This window comes from Salmo trutta, chromosome 7 (assembly GCF_901001165.1).
Source record: "Salmo trutta chromosome 7, fSalTru1.1, whole genome shotgun sequence".
NCBI classification, from domain to species: Eukaryota; Metazoa; Chordata; class Actinopteri; order Salmoniformes; family Salmonidae; genus Salmo; species Salmo trutta.
This window is the reverse complement of record NC_042963.1, coordinates 25,736,392-25,758,581: the sequence shown is the minus strand read 5'-3', so window position 1 is coordinate 25,758,581 and position 22,190 is coordinate 25,736,392. Positions and strand designations below refer to the sequence as shown.

At 41.7% G+C, this 22,190-nt stretch overlaps 1 protein-coding gene across 1 annotated transcript; it reads left to right on the top strand.

Moving 5' to 3' along the window:
* The first annotated feature begins 2,799 nt into the window (after window positions 1-2,799).
* On the top strand, window positions 2,800-21,893 carry ldha (lactate dehydrogenase A4). The gene is made up of 8 exons (XM_029758476.1): window positions 2,800-3,029; window positions 15,633-15,758; window positions 17,639-17,756; window positions 18,067-18,240; window positions 18,601-18,774; window positions 18,908-19,025; window positions 20,721-20,844; window positions 21,443-21,893. Exons 2-8 carry the CDS (start codon window positions 15,633-15,635, stop codon window positions 21,605-21,607), a joined length of 999 nt encoding a protein of 332 aa, XP_029614336.1. The 5' UTR covers window positions 2,800-3,029; the 3' UTR covers window positions 21,608-21,893.
* The last annotated feature ends 297 nt before the right edge of the window (window positions 21,894-22,190 follow it).

Sequence of the window (22,190 nt, the reverse complement as noted above, 5' to 3'; positions counted from 1 at the left end):
CTGAACCAAATGACTATTCTCTACAACAACACAATTTCTGACCACAACCACATCTACTGACCACACAACTACTGACAACTACTTACCACAACTACTGACCACACAACTATTGAACCACAGAACTAAGGACCACAACCACACATCTACTCACCACAACCACACAACTACTGACCACAACGACTGACTACAACAGACCACAACTACAGACCACAACTACAGACCAGAGCGACTGACCACATCTACCTGTCATGGCTGTCGTAGGAGAGAGAGGACCAAGGCGCAGCGGGTTGCATGTTCATCATTATTATTATTTATTAAGTAAATGTGAACCCGGAAAAAACAATAAACAAAGAGGACGACAGTTTCACAGGCTACGACAACTAGCAGTGCGAAATACAACTACCCACAATTAACAACCCCAAACACATACCTATATATAGGACTCTCAATCAGAGGAAAAAAGAAACACCTGCCTCCAATTGAGAGTCCACACCCAAACCTAAACATAGAAAAACTAAACTAGACAGAACGTAGAAAATACAACCTAGAACATACCCAACACCCAGAACTAATAAATCACACACCCTAAACACAACCAACCACCCCGAACCAACCAAAACAAATACCCTCTGCCACGTCCTGACCAAACTACAATACAAATAATACCTAAACTGGTCAGGACGTGACACCACCCAACTACTGACCACACATACTGGACCAGGCACATGCATACAAAAACTACTGACAACCACAGAACTACTGACCACAATCACATAACTACCGGCCACACAACTACAGATAACATCCACACAACTACTGACCACAAGTACTGAACCAGACACCACATTTTCTAAAGCTACTGACTACTACTGACCAGAACTAAATACCACAATGACTCAGCCCAGCCACACAACTACTGGCCACAAAAACAAATGACCATACAACTACCGACCACAACAACTGACCACAAATATCAAACATTACAACTAGTGACTACAAATACTGACCACAAATATCAAACATTACAACTAGTGACTACAAATACTGACCACAACTACTAACCACAACAACAAAACTACTGTCCACACTACTACTGATCACATCTACTGACCATAACCAAACAACTACTGACTACAACTACTGGCTACAACCACATAACTAATAACCACAACTACCAACCACACAACTACTAACAACAACTTACCACAACCATCCAACTACTTACCCCAAATACTAAACATTACTGACCACAACTATTGACAACACAACAACAGACCACACATATACTGACTACAACTACTGACCACAACTACTACCCGCAACTACTGATTGCAAATACTGACCACAACCCATAACTACTGACCACACAACTAATTATTACCACAACTACTGACCACAACCACACAACTACTAACCACAATCACTGACCACAACTACTGAACACCACAACTACTGACCACAACTACTAACCACAATCACTGAACACCACAACTACTTACCACAACCACAAAACTGTTGACAACTACTGACCAAACAACTAGTGATCACAACTACAGAATTACTGACCACAGCTGCTGACTACAACTGCTGACCACAACCGCACAATTAGGTAGAACAAAAGATAAGTTCTCCTAATCCTGTGTTGACTAGACCTTTTTTCCAGAGTTTGTCCAAAAACCCTACAGAAACGCCATTAATTTCCACATAGGCTTTGTCCAACTAAGTATTGCGGAGTTAGTGCCTACAATTATTATTATTTATTTTTTTATTAAGGATCCCTATTAGTTGCTGCCAAGGCAGCATATACTCTTCTTGGGGTCCAAACAAATTAAAATAAAAATTACAATTAAATAAAATGTTAGATATTACATTATTACACCACCACATATGTAAAATACATCATCTGTAATACCAACTTACATACATGTGTGTAGAGTGTGTGTCCTGATGTGTGTGCATATGGATGTTTGTGTGTGTGTGTGTGTGTGTGTGTCTCCTCACAGTCCGCATTGTTCTATAAGGTGTAGTTGTATCAGTTTTTTTATTAAAAAAAGGTCCGTGGTAAACACAGGATTAGGAGATCTTATCTTTTGTTCTACCTAATTGTGTGGTTGTGTCAGTAGTTGTAGTCAGCAGCTGTGGTCAGTAGTTTTATGGTCAGTAGTTGAGTTGTCAACAGTTTTGTGGTTTTGGTAAGTAGTTGTGTGGTCTGTGTTTATCCAAAAACATCATTCATTTCCACATAGGCTTTGTCCAACTAAGTATGGCGGAGTTAGTGCCTACAATTTTAATTTATTTATTAAGGATCCTCATTAGCTGCTGCCTTTTTTCCAGTATATGCTCTTCTTGGGGTCCAAACAAATTAAGGTAAAAATTACAATTAAATAAAACGGTTGATATAACATTACACCACCACATATGTAAAATACAACATTTGTAATACCAACTTACATATATGTGTGTGGACTGTGTGTCCTGATGTGTGTGTGTGTGTGTGTCTCCTCACAGTCTGCATTGTTCTATAAGGTGTAGTTTTACCAGTTTTTTATACGATTTTACTGCTTGCATGAGTTACTTGATGTGGAATAGAGTTTCATGTAGTCATGTCACTGTGTAGTACTGTGCATTTTCCAGAGTCCGTTCTGGACTTGGGGACTGTGAAGAGACCCTTAGTGGTATGTACGTTATGCATTGGTGTCTGAGCTGTGTGCTAGTCGTTGGTGAGCCTGCCCACAGCTGACCCCGCCCCGTTCCTTGTGCCACAGTGAGTGGCTTCTCCATCCCATAGCACATTCGCTCAGCATGGACATGACATTTAACACGAGACACCAGGGACCCTCCCAGTGTGTCATGTAATCACGCAGCGTCTACCGTGCATCGCTCTGCTGCTTAAATACCAGGAACCTCCCCCACACACGCCAGTGCCACAGAAAAGCTGCATCCAGCCAGGGAAGAGGCCAGCCAAAGACATTCCAACTCGCATTTCAGTGTTGTTTCCACATCACTTTCACGAAACTAAAACCTTCAAGGTGAGACAACATTGGATTTTGTGATCAAGTAGGCCTAATGGGGAAACGTCGGACAAGATGTTGTGTTTTGGTGAAACTTTGGGAATAATGTCCTGCAGTAGTTGGGTTTATGAAGTGAAATATAAAAGTTTTATAAGGGCATGATCAATGGTCATGTTTTACAGCTGATAGGTTTACGGTGACTTGAGGTTGACTAGGTGGACTTGAACTTGAGAAGTATACTCTGGAGATGGCTTGCGCTCACAAAGAGGGGTGTGTCACATTTATCAATTAGCTAGAAGTTTCTTAAGTTTATTCAGTGATTGGTTTCTAGGAAGCAGATGATCGAAAACTAGATTATCACAAATTGTTGTAAAGTAGGCATACACATTTCCTCCAGTTGCGCAAGTCTTTGAATGTGGAAAAAGTGTGAGAATATGAGGCTCTTGAATCAGAGCATTGCGTGTTTGCCAGACTTTTGTGATTTTTCTTTACGGTGGTTCATTTGGGCAACTTCAGTCTGATCAAAACCAGCGAAAAGGTTAGATGTACAGCAATAGTGGTAATTATGGTAACCTAGAGGAAATGTATCTCGCTCTGAATAGGCTACCGCTCTACCTCAATTTGTATGCAGCCTGTTGCTGTATTAAGCATTTTAATTGTTTATGCAAAACATTTTGAATAAGACTAGTAATAGGCCCTAGACCTAATAGTAAATAGGCTGGTTATTGATCAAAGGATACATTTGTGAAATGGCCAACTAGGCTACTGTCTAATAGTACAACATGTCCTTGTTATGGAAGGTCTTAATTATTATCCAGCTTATTTTGCCAATATTTCTAAGCTCTGTACATTTCCACTTATCCACTAAAGTTGACAAATATAATATATATTACTAATTTGCTAAATTGTTTTATTTCATCTGGGACTGCAACAAACTGACAGATATGAAGAGCTTGCTATATGTGTTCAGACAATAAAAAAAAGGACTAGATTGTGCCAAGAGCCATGCTCATCTGAGTTGCAATGCATCTTGGTAATGTTAGTTCATTAGCTTTCCTGCATAAGACCACTTGGTTTGAAGTGCGTATGCTTAAATCATAGTTCTGCACTGAGTTTATGCCAACAGACATTGTTTTATAACTTTACTCGGGTAATTAAATAATAGTAGCTGTGGAATGTATTCTTTTAAAGAACTCTAGCATCCACGCCCAAGTGTCTCGTGCCATTGATTACCCTGCACCCTAATCCTAATTGTCACCTCTATGGGGGGGACTGAACCATATTTACATTGATGGCATACACAATGCTTTTTTCCTTCTTGGAAGACAAGTTTAAGACCTGTGATCACTTGACATTACTGACTGTGCATTTATATGGCAACATTATGATTACACAGGAAATATGTACAGAGTTGAAGACTCAGTAGCCTGAGTGCTATCATGCCACCTCCTTGTTACTCATTCATTGTCACGTTTGGCTTGAAAAATGAGCAATGGATTTAGCAAGAGCACAAACAGATTTGGGACCAGGCTAAAAATGTTGGCCCTGTTCGAATATGCTAAAATGCATTCTTCCTTCTTTCCTCCCAATCCTTACAAAAGTAACTGATCAAACATGATTTTATAGGAATGATATGAAGACTATTTGAACTGGGCCAGTCTCTCATCGCTTTCATGTCAACAACAAGCGGTGTCATATAGTCTTGTTAGGTGTCTTTTATGACACACAGCAGAAAAATAAATTAGAGGCTGGCAGATTGGCAAGACTTTGACCCAGATGTTTTGAGCAACAGATAGATTGATAGTCAGATAGATTGACAGTCAGAACTGGCACACTGTGGCCTGGGGTGGTTCAGTGGTCTAAGCCGCTGCCTCTGGATAACATGTACTGTGCAGTGTACTACCATTGTGAGCATGAGTTTGAATCTGACACACTACTCTAGCACTTTTTGTCTCCCATCTACCTTGCTCTCTATCCAATAAACACAGAAAAATACAAAGGGAGTGGGACTACCCCACTCCTTAAAGACTGGCACTGCTTGAAGACGAGTTCGTAAATCACATTTTATTTGTCGCATACACACTTAGCAGGTGTTATCGCAGGTGCAGCGACAATCTTATGTTCCTATCAATCAATGCAGTAAATGTCAAATAAGCACACAATAATAACAATTTTAATAAAATCAAACATTTAGTACAGTAGTAGAGTTACTTGATGTGGATAAATAATATGTCAACCTTATTAAAGTGACCAGTGTTAAGTCCCTAAGGTGCAGGGTAGAGTACCCGGTGGTAGCCGGCTAGTGACAGTGACTAAGTGGCAGAGTACAGTCGTGGCCAAAAGTTTTGAGAATGAGACAAATATTAATTTCCACAAAGTTTGCTGATTCAGTGTCTTTAGATATTTTTGTCAGATGTTACTATGGAATACTGAAGTATAATTACAAGCGTTTCATAAGTGTCAAAGATGTGTCATTCTCAAAACAGAGGGCAGGGTACTGAGCGGAGTCCGTCTAGTGGTGGCTGTTTAACAGTCTGATGGCCTGGGGATAGAAGCTGTTTATTAGTCTCTTGGTCCCAGCTTTGATGCACCTGTACTGTCTCCGCCTTCTAGATGGTAGTGGGGTGAACAGGCTGTGACTCGGGTGGCTAAGGTCCTTAATAATCTTCTTGGCCTTCTTACCATATGGGTGACATATGACCTATAACATGAGTATTAAAACCCATGGGCCTTCAGGGTCAGAACACATGAATGACCTACTGTGAACATCTGCTGTGACACTTGACACCAATTGGAGCTTGCTGAGTGCTCGCTGGCATGTCGGTTGCGTTTTCAAGTGCTCTTGTTACCAGCCACGTGCGTTGGCAACAGTGGCTATGAGCATGTCCCAAATGGTACCCTATTTTCTACATAGTGAACTACTTTTGACAAGAGCCATATGGGCCCTCGTCAAAAGTAGTGCACTATATGGGAAATAGGGTGCCATTTGGGACACACTCTCGTTTCCAAGTAAAGTGAATGTCACAGTATACTGTACCGCGGTATATGATAATGTCATCGTGCAACAGTCCTTCACCAGAGGAAGATCAAACGTGAATACCACCGGCTCATTCGACGAGTAGTGAATTAATAGCATGGTAACAGGTGTGATGGCTTCAAGATTTGAACTTAGACTGATGGTGAAGTTTGGTGCCACCACATGGATACCCCATACCCTCTCTTCTCTCTTTCCTCTCCCTCTCTCCGTATCTCTCACTCTCTTGTCCACTTTCTTTCTCTCTCGTACAGTACCACTTTCAGTTATTAAAGCTCTAAGTATTCTTTTTACTACTGGATACACCTCTTCTGCAATGGGCAATGTTATGTCGACATCACGTTGTGCAACACTAAGCAATGTACAAACAGGAACTTATCTTAATGCCCATCCTTTTGAAAGTATTGTTTTTCCAAATTGCACCAATTAATAGCTAAATGGCACCCTGTAGTTACTCTTTTATAAAGCTTCTATTGTAGTGGGCATTTTCATGTTATAAAGAAGCAGGACACAACATGGCTACCTATATTGCTCATTGATTTCACAGCCACAGAATCTACTGTGTTTCGGTATTAGACTCTCACCCTTTCTTTATACACTCTGTAGTCTCTGGTATAGGCCTAATCTTGTGCTCCATGCTGACAAAGGAACAACCAGCCCCTCCAGTGTGTGAGCTCAGTCCTCAGATCTCCAACATAATCTAGGTAGAATCAGGAATTCCCCATGGAAGCTGTCTAGGTCCCTTCCTTTTTTCAATATTTACTAACGACATGCCACTGGCTTTGAGTAAAGCCAGTGTGTCTATGTATGCGGATGACTCAACACTATACACGTAAGCTGTGTGCTAAGCCTTTGAGAGAGGGAATATGATTTTGATAGCTGGCACTGGTCTGAATGACTCGACTGCCCCCGCATGGAGAGAAAGAGAACTGTGTTTTTTATTGAATGTATCAAAATTTGAATTTCCTTTTGAGCAGGAATATTTTCTGTGATAATTAAGATCTGTACATGCCTGTGTCCATATTCACACAATGCTGGAGTAGCTAAGTCATCAAGGTGATGTGGTGATGTAAACAGGCCCCTACTAGCACTTACCCTTATTCTCCCCGAACGAGGAAGAATAAATAGCGCCCATGATGCAATCGCCACCCCATAATAGTGAGCCATGGCAACCAGAAACAGGTCCAGGCAGATGGTGGGAGATAGATAAGCATTGCTATGGAGACCCAGCATCGCTGTCGGTCGAACGGAAGATAAGGATTGGATGATGGCCTGCAGAGTTGGGCAAAATAACTTACTGTTAGCAACAAAGACATTAATATGATTTGAATATGATAAAAGGAAAGTAATTGAGTTGAAAATGCCTTGTTACTAAACAATGTGGGGATGATAACGCCATAGAAAAGATAATAAACCTCAGGCTTTTATATTTTTTTAAAGCTGACAATATCCAGTTCATAGTAGCCTCTGAACTGACAGAAACTAAGGACTAATAATACAAAATAAATATATACACTACCGGTCAAACATTTTTGAACACCTCATTCAAGGGTTGTTTTCATTTTTACTATTTTCTACATTGTAGAATAATAGTGAAGACATCAAAACTATGAAATAACATATATGGAATCATGTAGTAACCAAAAAAAGTGTTAAACAAATATATTTTATATTTGAGATTCTTCAAATAGCCTCCCTTTGCCTTGATGACAGCTTTGCACACTCTTGGCATTCTCTCAGTTTCATGAGGTAGTCACCTAGAATGCATTTCAATTAACAGGTGTGCCTTCTTAAAAGTACATTTGTGGAATGTCTTTCCTTCTTAATGTGTTTGAGCCAATCAATCAGTTGTCTGTGACAAGGTAGGTGTGGTATACAGAGGATAGCCATAATTGGCAAAAGACCAAGGTGACCATATTATGGCAAGAAGAGCTCAAATAAGCAAAGAGAAACTTGAATGTTTCTTCAAGTGCAGTTGTAAAAACCATCAAGCGCTTTGATGAAACTGGTTCTCATGAGGACTGCCACAGGAAAGAAAGACCTAGAGTTACCTCTGCTGCAGAGGATAAGTTCATTCGAGTTATCAGCCTCAGCAATTGCAGCCCAAATAAATGCTTCACAGAGTTCAAGTAACAGACACATCTCAACATCAACTGTTCAGAGGAGACTGCATGAATCAGGCCTTCATGGTCAAATTGCTGCATAGAAACCACTACTAAAGGACACCAATAAGAAGAAGAGACTTGCTTGGGCCAAGAAACACATGCAATGGAACTCAGACTGGTGGAAATGTGTCCTTTGGTCTGGAGTCCAAATTGGAGATTTTTGGTTCCAACCACCATGTCTTTGTGAGACACGGTGTGGGTTAATGGATGATCTCCACATGTGTATTTCCCACCGTTAAGCATGGGGGAGGTGGTGTTATGGTGTGGGGGTGCTTGGCTGGTTACATGGTCTGTGATTGATTTAGAATTCAAGGCACACTTAACCAGTATGGCAACTACAGCATTCTGCAGTGATACGCCATCCCATCTGGTTTGGGCTTAGAGGGACAATCATTTGTTTTTCAACAGGACAATGACCCAACACACCTCCAGGGTGTGCAAGGGATATTTGACCAAGAAGGAGAGTGATGAAGTGTTGCATCAGATGACCTGGCCTCCACAATCTCCCGACCTCAACCAATTTGGGATGGTTTGGGATGAGTCGGACCGCAGAGTGAAGGAAAAGCAGCCAACACTAGGCCTATAGGCTATGCCTACGCTCCATTGTATGCCTCTTGAGTAAATCTGAGATGAAAAAACATCAGGCTATTCCGTTAAAACAACTAGATTCTACGTGCACATTGAAATCAAAATTCACTGTCCTTTTGTGAGGTGCAGCCGGGAACTAGTTCTGTAAGATGACGAGTGGTGGGGTCGATAAACCAAGAGGACTCCCCATCATCATTTAAATCTACAGTTTGCGAACATTTTGGCCTCCCAGAAGATTACAACAGCGATGGAGAGTGTTCCCACTGCTCAACGAGAATAGCCTAAGCAGCTGCTAACACCTCAAACATGCTGTAGGGGCATGGACTATACAAGGTGTCGAAAGCATTCCACAGGGATGTTGGCCAATGCTTCCCACTGTTGTGTCAAGTTGGCTGGATATCCTTTAGGTGGTGGACCATTCTTGATACACACGGGAAACTGTTGTGTGAAAAACCTAGTAGTGTTGCAGTTCTTGACACAAACAAGATCGCCTGCCACTCCTATTTGCCACATCTTCAATTTAAGCCTACTAGAGAGCGTGTGCCCTCAGGCCTGGAGGGAAGCAAAAGTCATTCCCCTACCTAATAATAGTAAAGTACACCTTACCAGCTCAAACAGCCGACCAATCAGCCTGTTACCCTTAGTAAACGTTTGGAAATTGTGTTTTACCAGATACAATGCTATTTTACAGTAAACAGACATCAGACTTTCAGCATGCTTATAGGGAAGTATATGCAACAAGCACATCACTTACACAAATGACTGATGATTGGCTGAGAGAAATTGACAAAAATATTGTGGGGGCTGTTTTGATAGACTTCAGTGCTGCTTTTGATATTATTTGGGACAAATCATTCACTAAACCTCAACTAAAACTTGTAATGAATAAGGTGGAAATTGAGTAAGTTGAGGTGACTAAACTGCTTGGAGTAACCCTGGATTGTGAACTGTCATGGTCAAAATATATTGATACAACAGTAGCTAAGATGGGGAGAAGTCTGTCCATAATAAAGCGTTGCTCTGCCTTTTAACAACACTATCAACAAGGCAGGTCCTAAAGGCCCTAGTTTTGTCACACCTAGACTACTGTTCAGTAGTTGAGTCAACTGCCACAAAGAGAGACTAATGAAAATTACAATTGGCTCAGAACAGGGCAGCACAGCTGGCCAGTAAATGTACACAGGGAGCTAACATTAATGATATGCAAGTCAATCTCTCATGACTCAAAGTGGAGGAGAGATTGATTTCATCACTACGTATTTTTGTAAAAAGTGTTGACAAGCTGAATGCACCAAGCTGTCAGTTTAAACTACTAGCAAACAGCTCAGACACCCATGCATACCCCACAAGACATGCCACCAGAGGTCTCTTCACAATTCCCAAGTCCAGAACAGACCAGTGGTGGAAAGTACTTAAGTAAAAATACTTTAAAGTAATACTTAAGTAGTATAGATGCCCCAACAAACTACTTATATTCTTGACAACTTTTACTTCACTACATTAGTAAAGAAAATATTATACTTTTTACTCTTTACAGTTTCCCTGCCACCCGAAAGTACTAGTTACATTTTGAATGCTTAGCAGGACAGGAAAATTGTCAAATTCACACACTTATCAAGAGAACATCCCCGGTCATCCCTAATGCCTCCGATTTGGCAGACTCACTAAACACAAACGCTTAGTTTGTAACTGATGTCCGAGTGTTGAAGCCCGTCTATACATAAATTTAAAAAACAAGAAAGTCACTGCTTAATATAAGGAATTTTAAATTATTTATACTTGTACTTTTGATACTTAAGTATATTTTAGTGATTACATTTACTTTTGATACTTAAGTACATTTTAAACCAAATACTTTTAGACGTTTACTCAAGTAGTATTTTAGTCAGTGACTTTCACTTTTACTTGAGTCATTTTCTATGAAGGTATCTTTACTTTCACTAAAATATGACAATTGGGTACTTTTTCCACCACTGGAACAGACTATGGAAAGCACACAGTACTACATAGAGCCATGACTACATGGAACTCTATTCCACATCAGGTAACTGATGCAAGCAGTAGAATCAGATTTAAAAACAGATAAAAAAAACATCTTATGGAACAGCAGGGACTGTGAAGAGAGACACACACACGCGCGCGCGCATATGCACACAGGCGCTAGCACGCAGACTCTACACATGTAAAATTGTTGTATGGTGTTATTATACATTTTGTATTGTACATATGTAGTGGCGTAATAATGTTATATTACGTACTGCTTTATCTTTTATTTTATGTGTAATGAAAGTGCCTTAATGTGTTTGGACCCCAGGAAGAGTAGCTGCTGCCTTGGCAGTAGCTAATGGGGATCCCTAATACAAATACTGCCATAACCTGTTCAAAGGCACTTAAATCTTTTGTCTTGCCCATTCACCCACTGAGGCTTAAAAATCCTTTAACCTGTCTCCTCCCCTTCATCTACACGGATTGAAATGGATTTAACAGGTGACATCAATAAGGGATCATCGCTTTCACCTTCATTGACCTGGTCAGTCTAATTCATGGAAAGATATTCTCAGTGTATAACACCATATTAAGGTGTGGGACGTTCGCTGTATTAAATGAACAAAAGCAAGTCTATTTCACTCCAGCAGCTGGCATATTATGTCCGTTAACAATTAACCTGTGGGAACATGGCGGCTATCAACACCCGACAACAGAAAGAGTTGCCCACTACTATCCGAGAGATTGTTCGTGAGGAAAGTGCCTCTGCCCTAAACTTGCAATTAAGCTAGAAAATTAATCGCTTGCACTGCTCACTTCTATAGTGGACACCTACTCAACAAAGGTGGAAAGTTTGGAGACAGCGGCAAATGTGACCGAGTGGTGACTCCATGACTTGGAAATTATTCTCCTATAAACTTCAACAGAATAACTCAAATCATTCCTGTAAATTCAGTGTCCCCGTCACAGGACTTGAAACTGGTGTGGAGGCGGGAATCTTTTCTATTAACTGTTTGGGCAGTAGAAGTTGGGTCCAATGCCACTGATAAACATTGCGCAACGCACGGGTTCTCTCTACAACGTATCCCGGTGTTTGATTGTACTTATCCACAGTTTTTAAGTCAAGCGGCAAAGTGTTCGCCTTGCAGCAGAATCGGCGGCTCTGACCTATGTGGAGAAAAGGATTAGCATCTACCTAGATTTGAATGCCAAACTGCTGAAATAGAGGGCGACCTACAACGAGTTGAGATCCCAGCTACACAAGCTAAACCCGAGATGCCGCTTCATCCACTCTGCAAAATGTATTTTCATCTTTCAGAATACAACACACACACTTTCAACTGCCAATGAGGCTCAAGACTTCTTTGAGAATCACATCAAGCCCAACACACAAGGGGACGAGCCGACAGATCTAGGTTAAGCCCAGTTTGACTGGCTCAATATTCAGGTATGCTTTCTATGCACAATCACACAGCCTAGCCTATGGATGTGATGCTGCCCTCAGCATAAGACAATTATGAGGACACCCCATCAACTGGGTAAAAGGAACACGACCAATGGGTGAGTTTTCCTGTGGGTCCTGTTTTTTGTTTCACATCCATGGGCTTATTAACACTAAAGATAACAATTACATCATTAATAATACATTATACATGTAAAAAAATGGCAACGCCAGCTATTATCTCTTGGAATTTGAAAGGCCTTACTAGTCCGATCAAATATTCCAGCAGTCTTGATATCCTAGGCTAAATATATATTATATATAGAAACCATATTAACATAGCAATGCTCCAAGGAACACATCTGTTCCAAAAGGACACACATAGAAGAAACCATTTGTACAAACTGGCTGCTTTTTCATCAGCCACAAACAAAACTAAAGCTGTAATCATAATGATATATAAATTACTCAAAAGCACCATCTTGGGTGAAAGTGAAAACCACGAAAGTAGAATCACTTTCCTTAAACGTATCCATAATGGAAAGGGCAGCACCATGGTGTAGCTGAAGGAGAGCTAGTTTCCGTCCTCCTCTGTGTACATTGACTTAAATACAAAACCTAGGAGGCTCATGGTTCTCACCCACTTCCATAGACTTACACAGTAATTATGACATCTTCCGGAGGAGGTCCTCCAACCTATCAGAGATCTTGCAGCATGAGTTGACATGTTGTCCATCCAATCAAAGGATGACTCTAGTACTAAAAGCATACGCTACAGCTATCTAGCAATGCAGTGTATAAAATGAGGTGAGTAGTTCAATCAAAGCGAGAGAAAGATAATAGTTGAACAGTTTTGAACAAATTTCTTTAAAAATTAAGGAGAAGCTAGCTAATACAGCTAGCTAATTTAGTGTATTCAAACACCCGGCTAAAACAGATAGGGATGGTATTTTAACTAGCTGGCTATGCCTATCCAACAGCTCTTCTAAGTCAAGGTAAGCTTTTGGTGTAATTAATTTATTGCCACTGGGGCCCACCGGTGTAACTGCTAAACTGCTTGCTGACTGTACACTGTACTGCATGATTGTAAAGAAAGGAAAGGGGGATACCTAGTCAGTTGTACAACTGAATGCCTTCAACTGAAATGTGTCTTCCGCATTTAACCCAACCCCTCTGAATCAGAAGTAATGGGGGGCTGCCATAATCGACATCCACGTCTTCGGCGCCCAGGGAACAGTGGGTTAACTGCCTTGCTCAGGTGCAGAAGAACAGATTGTAGCAGGTTTACTAATGCGTGAGTTTTAGTAGCTATGTTGACTACTTATGACATTAGCTAATATGATGTAGGCTGTACGTAGCGGTTAGATATTATGAAGGTTTGGCTTGGAAAGGTTTTTTTGCCTGGTCACAGACAGCTGATGTGTTGTGCACTGAAGTCCACAAGCAAAGGGGAAAGGTGAGAAGTGGAGAACGCATAGATGCAAGGAGGAATTCTACAATGAGCAAAATGATCATGATGTTTGTATGTGGCTGCTATGAAAGTGAACTGTGTTTGCGTGTGATCAGGGGTGTATTTATTCTGTTGATTGTGTTGAAAAACCTGTGTTGTAAACTTTCATTCATAGGCTAGGTTGTAGCAACCTCACGATGGAAAATGTGAGTATCATGAAGTAGCCTAAGTCCATCGATGTTACATTGAGCTCGGTGAATGGAATTCAATATGCTGTAATAAAAAATAAAAAAAGAGGCCATGCTCATGAAAAAAATTGCCCTTCCTCATCTAAAACGTCACTGAATTTGACATATGAGCTTGTCTGACCACCATGCTTGCTAATGCAAACTTAAAATGTCAAACTCCTAAAAAAAAGCCACAAGATGGCTTTTCATCGTTTCACTATTACTAAATCCTACCTTTTGTGATCAATTTGAAATTGTAATAAATTAATTCATAATGATAAATAAAAATTCAGTCGATGACCTGGCGGAGGATTTCCTTGCAGAGGAACATCAGGGATTGTAACATACTCTGTTTCACGGAAACAGTTGAGTACAGCCAGTTGAGTTCTCAGTTCATTGCGCAGACAGGAATAAATATCTCTCCGGGAAGAAGAAGAAGGGGGTGTATGTTTCATGATTAACTACTCATGGTGTGATTGTGATAACATACAGGAACTCAAGTCATTGTTCACCCAACCTAGAATACCTCACTATCAAATGCTGACCATATTACCTCCCAAATTAATTATTTTCGGTTATAGTCACAGCCGTGTATATTCCCCCTCAAGCTGATACCACAACGGCCCTCAAAGGACTTCACGCAAACTGGAAACCACATATCCTGAGGCCGCATTTATTGTAGCTGGGGATTTTAACAAAGGAAATTTGAGAAAAACACTACAGAAGTTCTATCAACAAATTGACTGTAGTACTCGCGCTGTTAAAACACTCGACCACTGCTACTCCAACTTCCGGGATGCCTACAAGGCCCTCCCCCGACCTTACTTCAGCAAATCTGATCAGGACTCCATTTTGCTCCTCCCTTCCTCTAGGCAGAAACTCTAGCAGGAAGTACCCGTGCTGAGGACTATTCAACGCTGGTCTGACCAATCGGAATCCGCGTTTCAAGATTGTTTTGATCATGCGAACTGGGATATGTTCTGGGTAGCCTCCGAGAATGACATTGACGTATATACTGATATGGTGACTGAGTTTATCAGGAAGTGTATAGGATATGTTGTACACACTGTGACTATTGAAACCTACCCCAACCAGAAACCCTGGATAGATGGCAGCATTTGCACAAAACTGTGAGGGAAAACCATCCATAGCAAGGTGACTGGGAATAAGGGCAAAGGGCAAACCAACCTGCATTCACGGTAAAAGCTGAATGTCAGCTCAATCGGAAATTAACTTTAAATTGATGTTGCGGAATCTATAATGCTTCAGCTTAGAATTTTTTTTGAAAAAGGTTAACAATCTATGCTTGAGTTATTTGACCATGTCAAGAAAAAGAAAACAACCTAAGAATAACAATAGGTTTCACAGCTTTGTGATCTAATAATAATAATAATATATTGGATTTATATAGTGTCTTTCTACGGACTGAGGTACTCAAACTACTTTACATAGTAAGGGGGAAACTCACCTTATCCACCACCATGATGATGCACGCAACCATTTTGTGCCAGAATGCTCACCACACATTAGCTAGCATGGTGGAGAGGCGTGGAGTGATATACATTATACCAATGACATTTTTTTTGAAAGTTGTATTAGCAGTTATTTGTATTAGCAGTAGAGAAAAGTAGGTACCAGAGCACAGTGATGTTTCTTGCTCTGAGAGGATGTACTGAAAGAAAGCTGAGGGGATCAGACTGACCCTCTCTCTTCCTCTTTATGTCTCTCAGATGACCACCAAGGAGAAGCTGATCACCCATGTCTTGGCTGGTGAGCCCGTTGGCTCCCGAAGCAAGGTGACAGTGGTTGGCGTCGGCATGGTTGGCATGGCCTCCGCAGTCAGCGTCCTGCTCAAGGTAAGACCGATGGAGGGATGGATGGATGGAGGTGGTAAGGTGTGATCAGGGTTGGGTATGTTACTTTCTAAATGTAATCCGTTACAGTTACTAGTGTCCCAAATTTTGATCAGTAACATACCTTTTGGATTACAAACTCAGTAACGTAATCTGATTACTTTTAGATTACTTTCCCTTACGAGGCATTAGAATACAAAAATGAATATTACCAATTGAACGACATCTATTGCAGAGTTTACATAGCTGGCCATAAATGGATGTTGCATATTAATTTATGGGTTGCTTATGTAGACTTATTTTAACCCATTGCTTTCTACTACAGATACTATATTTTTACATAAAAAACATTGTCAGATTTCCAGTCATTCCATTGACTTTGATATCACTTGATCTTTAAGAATAGGTCTTGGAAATATTGAAATATAGATTTGCCATAAGCCAACAATTAAGAACTAAGATCTGACTTCCATAGAGTGGAGTTTTGTCAGCTAAGGACTTATTAGCCTACTCTGTTAATTTTTTTGTCATGGAGGACTGATTGGGCTCATTGCTTAAAGTTGAAAAATAAATGCTGCTCTCATGGAATGGCATGCTTTTAGAACTACCGAAAAGTGCAATTTGCACATAGAAATGTATTGATGTCATATGCTGCATTTGCTATAGGCCTATTGTTTACATTTTTGTTGGTGACACTTTGATATCTAGATAATAAGGTCAGACACACCCTTGGGACTGTTAAACGTTTGCATGCCAACAGTACTTACGCACCTCTGGACAGAGTGTCAGCAGTCAATCTCTTTTGTTTTCTCACAGCAAAGACCTTGGAAGTCGTCAGCCACTCAGACTTGCTAAAATACTTCAAACCAGAATGTGGCAGCATTGTTTGGCAATGCATTTCGGTTCATATTGCTCATGGTCTAGATTCCAAGCTATCTGCGCTGTTGTTGCTATTTTGTAGAAAACCCTTGTTGATACTAGCCAGATGGTCACAGCTAGATAACTTGAAAAGGATAGCCACACACACTAGGAGCTCTGATGCAATAATTTAACAACCTAATAACCCACGTTTTTGACAGACAAGCTGTCTTCATCAGGGTATAACAACAAACCCTGCAGGTCACTAGTTTATATAGTTTCAAAGGACACACAGGTGTCTGTAATCATGGCCGGGTGTGGCTTGATTGGTTAATTTACAGATGTAAATAGAACATGTAAAAAACATGAATGGATAGCATACGATCATAGATACAATTTGGCTACATAGGCCTACAAAAATGTACAATGGATAGTAAAATCACAATAAGGTCAAGATTGGGTTCAGATCAAAGTCTACGTTGAGACCGAAGGGAGCAAGGGCCTTTAATTTAAAGATCCAGGCAGCCTCTCGTTTTAACAATAAATTGTCAAGGTCACCCCCTAGAAAGGGTGACGTGTTCGATGCCGATATAACGTAGGGACGAAATAGAGTGGTTCGCTTCCAAAAAGTAGGCTGCAACTGGATACGTCGAGTTTTTGCACCTAATGGTGCTACGATGCTCTGAGATTCTTACTTTTAATTTGCGCTTCATTTTACCCACGTCATTTTACCTATAAGGATCATTCATGACATGGGGTTAGCATATAGCGGTGCACTCCATGTCTGAAATGTACTGTATATTTTATTTTATGTTGTGGTAAAATGGAGTGGATTTGTAGGGCCAGTTTCCCCGGACACAGATTAAGCCTTGTCCGGGACTAACAAGCAGTTTCTATGGTGAAATTGCTTTTAGGCTAAGATTTAGCCTTCATTTTGTGTCCGGGAAACCGGCCTCTTAATTATATCCATATCCTTTTCTATATGGATTATATTCCTCAACCCTAACAAGCCTTGTGTTGACCAGGACCTGTGCGATGAACTGTGCCTAATTGATGTGATGGAGGAAAAGCTGAAGGGTGAGGTCATGGACCTGCAGCATGGCAGCCTCTTCTGCAAGACCCACAAGATCGTGGGCGATAAGGGTGAGTGAGGAGTCATACACTTATGCGCACACACTAACACACACACGCGCACAAACGAATTGTGTGCACTCACACAAAGACACACGCACAAACGAGTTGTGCACACACAAAGACACAAACAAACACACATGCACAAACAAGTTGTGCACACACACACTGATTTGTTGTGGGGGTGCTCGGAACCCTAGGTTGTATTTGTGTGTGTTTAATGTGCATCTTACCTTGAGTTGTACCTTGAGTTGCCCACTGTTATATAATCGAACCCTGGTTACAGTGTGTGTGTGTGTGTGTGTGTCCTCCCCCACTCCAGACTACAGTACAACCGCCCACTCCAAGGTGGTGGTGGTCACCGCCGGTGCTCGTCAGCAGGAGGGCGAGAGTCGTCTGAACCTGGTGCAGCGCAACGTCAACATCTTCAAGTTCATCATCCCCCAGATCGTCAAGTACAGCCCCAACGCTATCCTGCTGGTCGTCTCCAACCCCGGTACAAGAGGAGGGCGGGAGGGAGGGAGTAATTTGGTTAAACATGATCCAGTGACTTGATCATTACTCTAGCATTGTGCGAAGTCATTGACAGGTTTGAATAAGATGTTAGTGCTGGCCTGCTCACTCCGTAGCTCTCCAGGGCTATGTTACGTTATCAGGAAAAACGGCATGGTCTTTTTGCTGACAACTACGGTCCATACTCCAATCAGCAAAGTCAACGCTGGCTATATAGTGAACATTTATACATATGAAAATGTAATTTAAGGGGTATGGTTAAGGTTAGGGTTTGTTTTCTTAACTCAAATTGTGATATCATTTGTAACCCCCCCTTCTCCTTTCTCTCCTCTGCCTATCCCAGTTGACATCCTGACCTACGTGGCCTGGAAGCTGAGCGGTTTCCCCCGTCACCGCGTCATCGGTTCCGGCACCAACCTGGACTCCGGTCGTTTCCGCCACCTTATGGGCGAGAAGCTGCACCTTCACCCCTCCAGTTGCCACGGCTGGATCATTGGAGAGCACGGAGACTCCAGTGGTATGTGGCTATGGCTTTAAATCCACTCTGGAACCGTCTCTCTGTCCATACCATATTGTGGAAAACCTTCATGGACATTGGTCTATGACAGAAAGGTAACTGACTGGATACCTGTCTCTTCTCTTACTCAAAGTGCCGGTATGGAGTGGCGTGAACGTTGCTGGTGTTTCCCTGAAGGGCCTAAACCCACACATGGGCACAGACGCAGACAAGGAGGACTGGAAGCATCTCCACAAGATGGTGGTCGATGGGTGAGTCTTATAAACACACATCGCTATCTGTTTAACTACATTACCAAACGTACGTGGACACCTGCTCATCAAACATCTCAATCCAAAATCATGGGCATTAATATGAAGTTGATGCCCCGTTTGCTGCTATGACAGCTTCCACTCTTCTGGGAAGGCTTTCCACAAGATGTCGGAACATTGCTGCGGGGACTTGCTTCCATTCAGCCACAAGAGCATTAGTGAGGTCGGGCAGCAGATGTTGGATGATTAGCCCAGGGTCGCAGTCTAAGTCAGGGCTCTGTGCCGCCCAGTCAAGTCCTTCCACACCGATCTCGACAAACCATTTCTGTACGGACCTTGCTTTGTGCACGGGGGCATTGTAATGGTGAAATAGGAAAGGGCCTTCCTCAAACTATTGCCAGAAAGTTGGAAGCACAGAATCGTCTAGAATGTCATTGTATGCTGTAGCGTTAAGATTTCCCTTCACTGGAACTATGGGGCCTAGCCCGAGTCATGAAAAACAGCTCCAGACCATTATTCCTCCACCAAACTGTACAGTTGGCACTATGCATTGGGGCAGGTAGCGTTCTCCTGGCATCTGCCAAACCCTTCAGACTTTTAGATGGTGAAGGGTGATTCATCACTCCAGAGAATGCGATTCCACTACTCCAGAGTCCAATGGCAGTGAGCTTTACACCACTCCAGCCGACGCTTGACATTGCGCATGGTGATCTTAGGGTTGTGTGGCTGCTCGGCCATGGATAGCCATTTCATGAAGCTCCCGACGAACAGTTCTTGTGTTGACGTTGCTTCCAGAGGCAGTTTGGAACTGGGTAGTCAGTGTTGCAACCGAGGACACGCAATTTTTACACGCTACGTGCTTCAGCACTCATCGGTCCCATTCTGTGAGCTTTTGTGGCCTACCACTTCGCGGCTGAGCCGTTGTTGCTCCTAGATGTTTTCACTTCACAACAACAGTACTTACAGTTGACCAGGGCAGCTTTAGCAGGGCAGAATCTCCTATGGAGATTGCATTGCTGGCTGTGTGCTCGATTTTTGTCATCAACAGGTGTCACTGAAATAGCCAAATCCACTAATTTGAAGGGGTGTCCACATACTTGTGCATATATAGTGTACATCTGTCAAGGGTCGTTTTAAAAAGGAAAATTACCATTTCTTCTTGGACAAGTTCCGATACATACCGCCCCTTTCCCACCAAAAAATAGATTATTAGTCCAGGATTAGGCCTAATTGGAAAGTGGTCCTTAGAGTTTGACTCCAAATGAATCCATAAATAACAATAATGGAAGTAGAGAATAAATGACTTCACTCCCAATCAAATCCAATAGAGCTTGGAGGAATAAGGATGGAATTTGGCCCTAAGCTAAGAGCCAGAAACATGCTGGAACTAGCACAGTAAGTACTGACTACGCCATTGTGTTACGTGTTTACTGCACCTGGCATCTAGGTCTAAAGCAGTTAAGTTGTTGATATGCAATGCTGCAGACTGTGAAGGTATAACTATTCATTACAAGTTACTTGTACTAATTCACAACCCACTTTATAACTAGTTTCAAGGGCATTTGTCCCTGCTGTTTTCTAAATGTATTTTCCTGTATTAGTTCATTCACAATAGGAAAAACGATGCACTTTTCCTACGAAATTAGTTTAAATGTGTTATAAACTCCTCTCCTCGTGTCTCTCTCTGTCATGTAGTGCCTATGAGGTCATCAAGCTGAAGGGTTACACCTCCTGGGCTATCGGCATGTCTGTCGCTGACCTGGTTGAGAGCATCCTGAAGAACCTCCACAAAGTTCACCCCGTGTCCACCCTGGTCAAGGTAAGAATCCATCTGCCATGCTCTACATGTGCCTTGATGCCAAACATTTACATTTTTCATTTTATAGCAGACAGTCTTATCCATGGTGACTTACAGGGAGGGCATTAATTTAGATACTACCATACTACTCGTAGCTAAGAGTGTGCTGAATCCATAACACTCCTGATGGTTCCAATCAGGGGAAGAATACAGTAGAGTAGACGGTATAATGTATTACCAAACGGGGCAAAAACCTTTAGGTCTAAGAGGGTTTAAAGAAAATCGATGGATCTTTGGTTGTTGTAGCATAGCAGTAGGAGAACTCAACTTGAATGAAAAGACAGTCAGCACTCACAAATAAAGTATTTATATGTTTTTCAAGAAAACTATTTGCTACACTGTATACCTAATGTGTGTTGACTGAAGATGTAAGGATTAAGTTGGCTCTTTATACATAAATACAGACATATCTGATATATATTGCTTTATTTGGACCAACCATAGTCAAACAGGTCAAGGTCACAGATGTATGGACTTGAGACACACACTAATATTACACCCACCGCCACTCCACCTGTGATCCATCCCTAATCAGACTCTCTTCTTCCCTCCCTCTCAGGGGATGCACGGTGTGAAAGACGAGGTGTTCCTCAGTGTGCCATGCGTGCTGGGCAACAGTGGTCTGACCGACGTCATCCACATGACCCTGAAGCCCGAGGAAGAGAAGCAGCTAATCAACAGCGCCGAGACCCTGTGGGGCGTGCAGAAAGAGCTTACATTGTAAAGCGGAGTGTTAATTTGATCAGCAATGAGACAAAATACTCAAATCACCTATTTTTCCCCAGACTAAAACTAATGATAACGAGTTGCCCTGAAAAACTATGACAAATACAAATTACTTTTCATTTTAGTCTACGAAAATGTGACAAGACTTCCACGTGAGGCTATAATGGACATTCATGGTCAACTGATAACTAAAAGTAACGAAGCCCCCTGTGCCATCTGGATATACTTACGATACAATTTACTCCACCAACCAAATAAAACTACCAGGATGATGAAACAACCAATCTGTTTTCTCTCTCCGTGTGTGCACGTGCTATGCCTGTATGGTAGTTGTGTTTACATGTTAGAATTGCAGCCGATTCAGTTGTTTGAGGCAGGGTTTTACACATTCGCAGATTAGGGATCTCATTCAATGAGGTGAAATGGAGGTCCCTGGTCTTTCCTCTCAACCGAGGTCAGTGGGTGGGCTATCAATGCTAGGGTCAATATTATTACATAGCAGAACTACACTGTAGAACTAAAACATGATAGTCTCTTTGCATACAACAACCATAGGCTTCTCTGGGTTATCAAGTCAGATA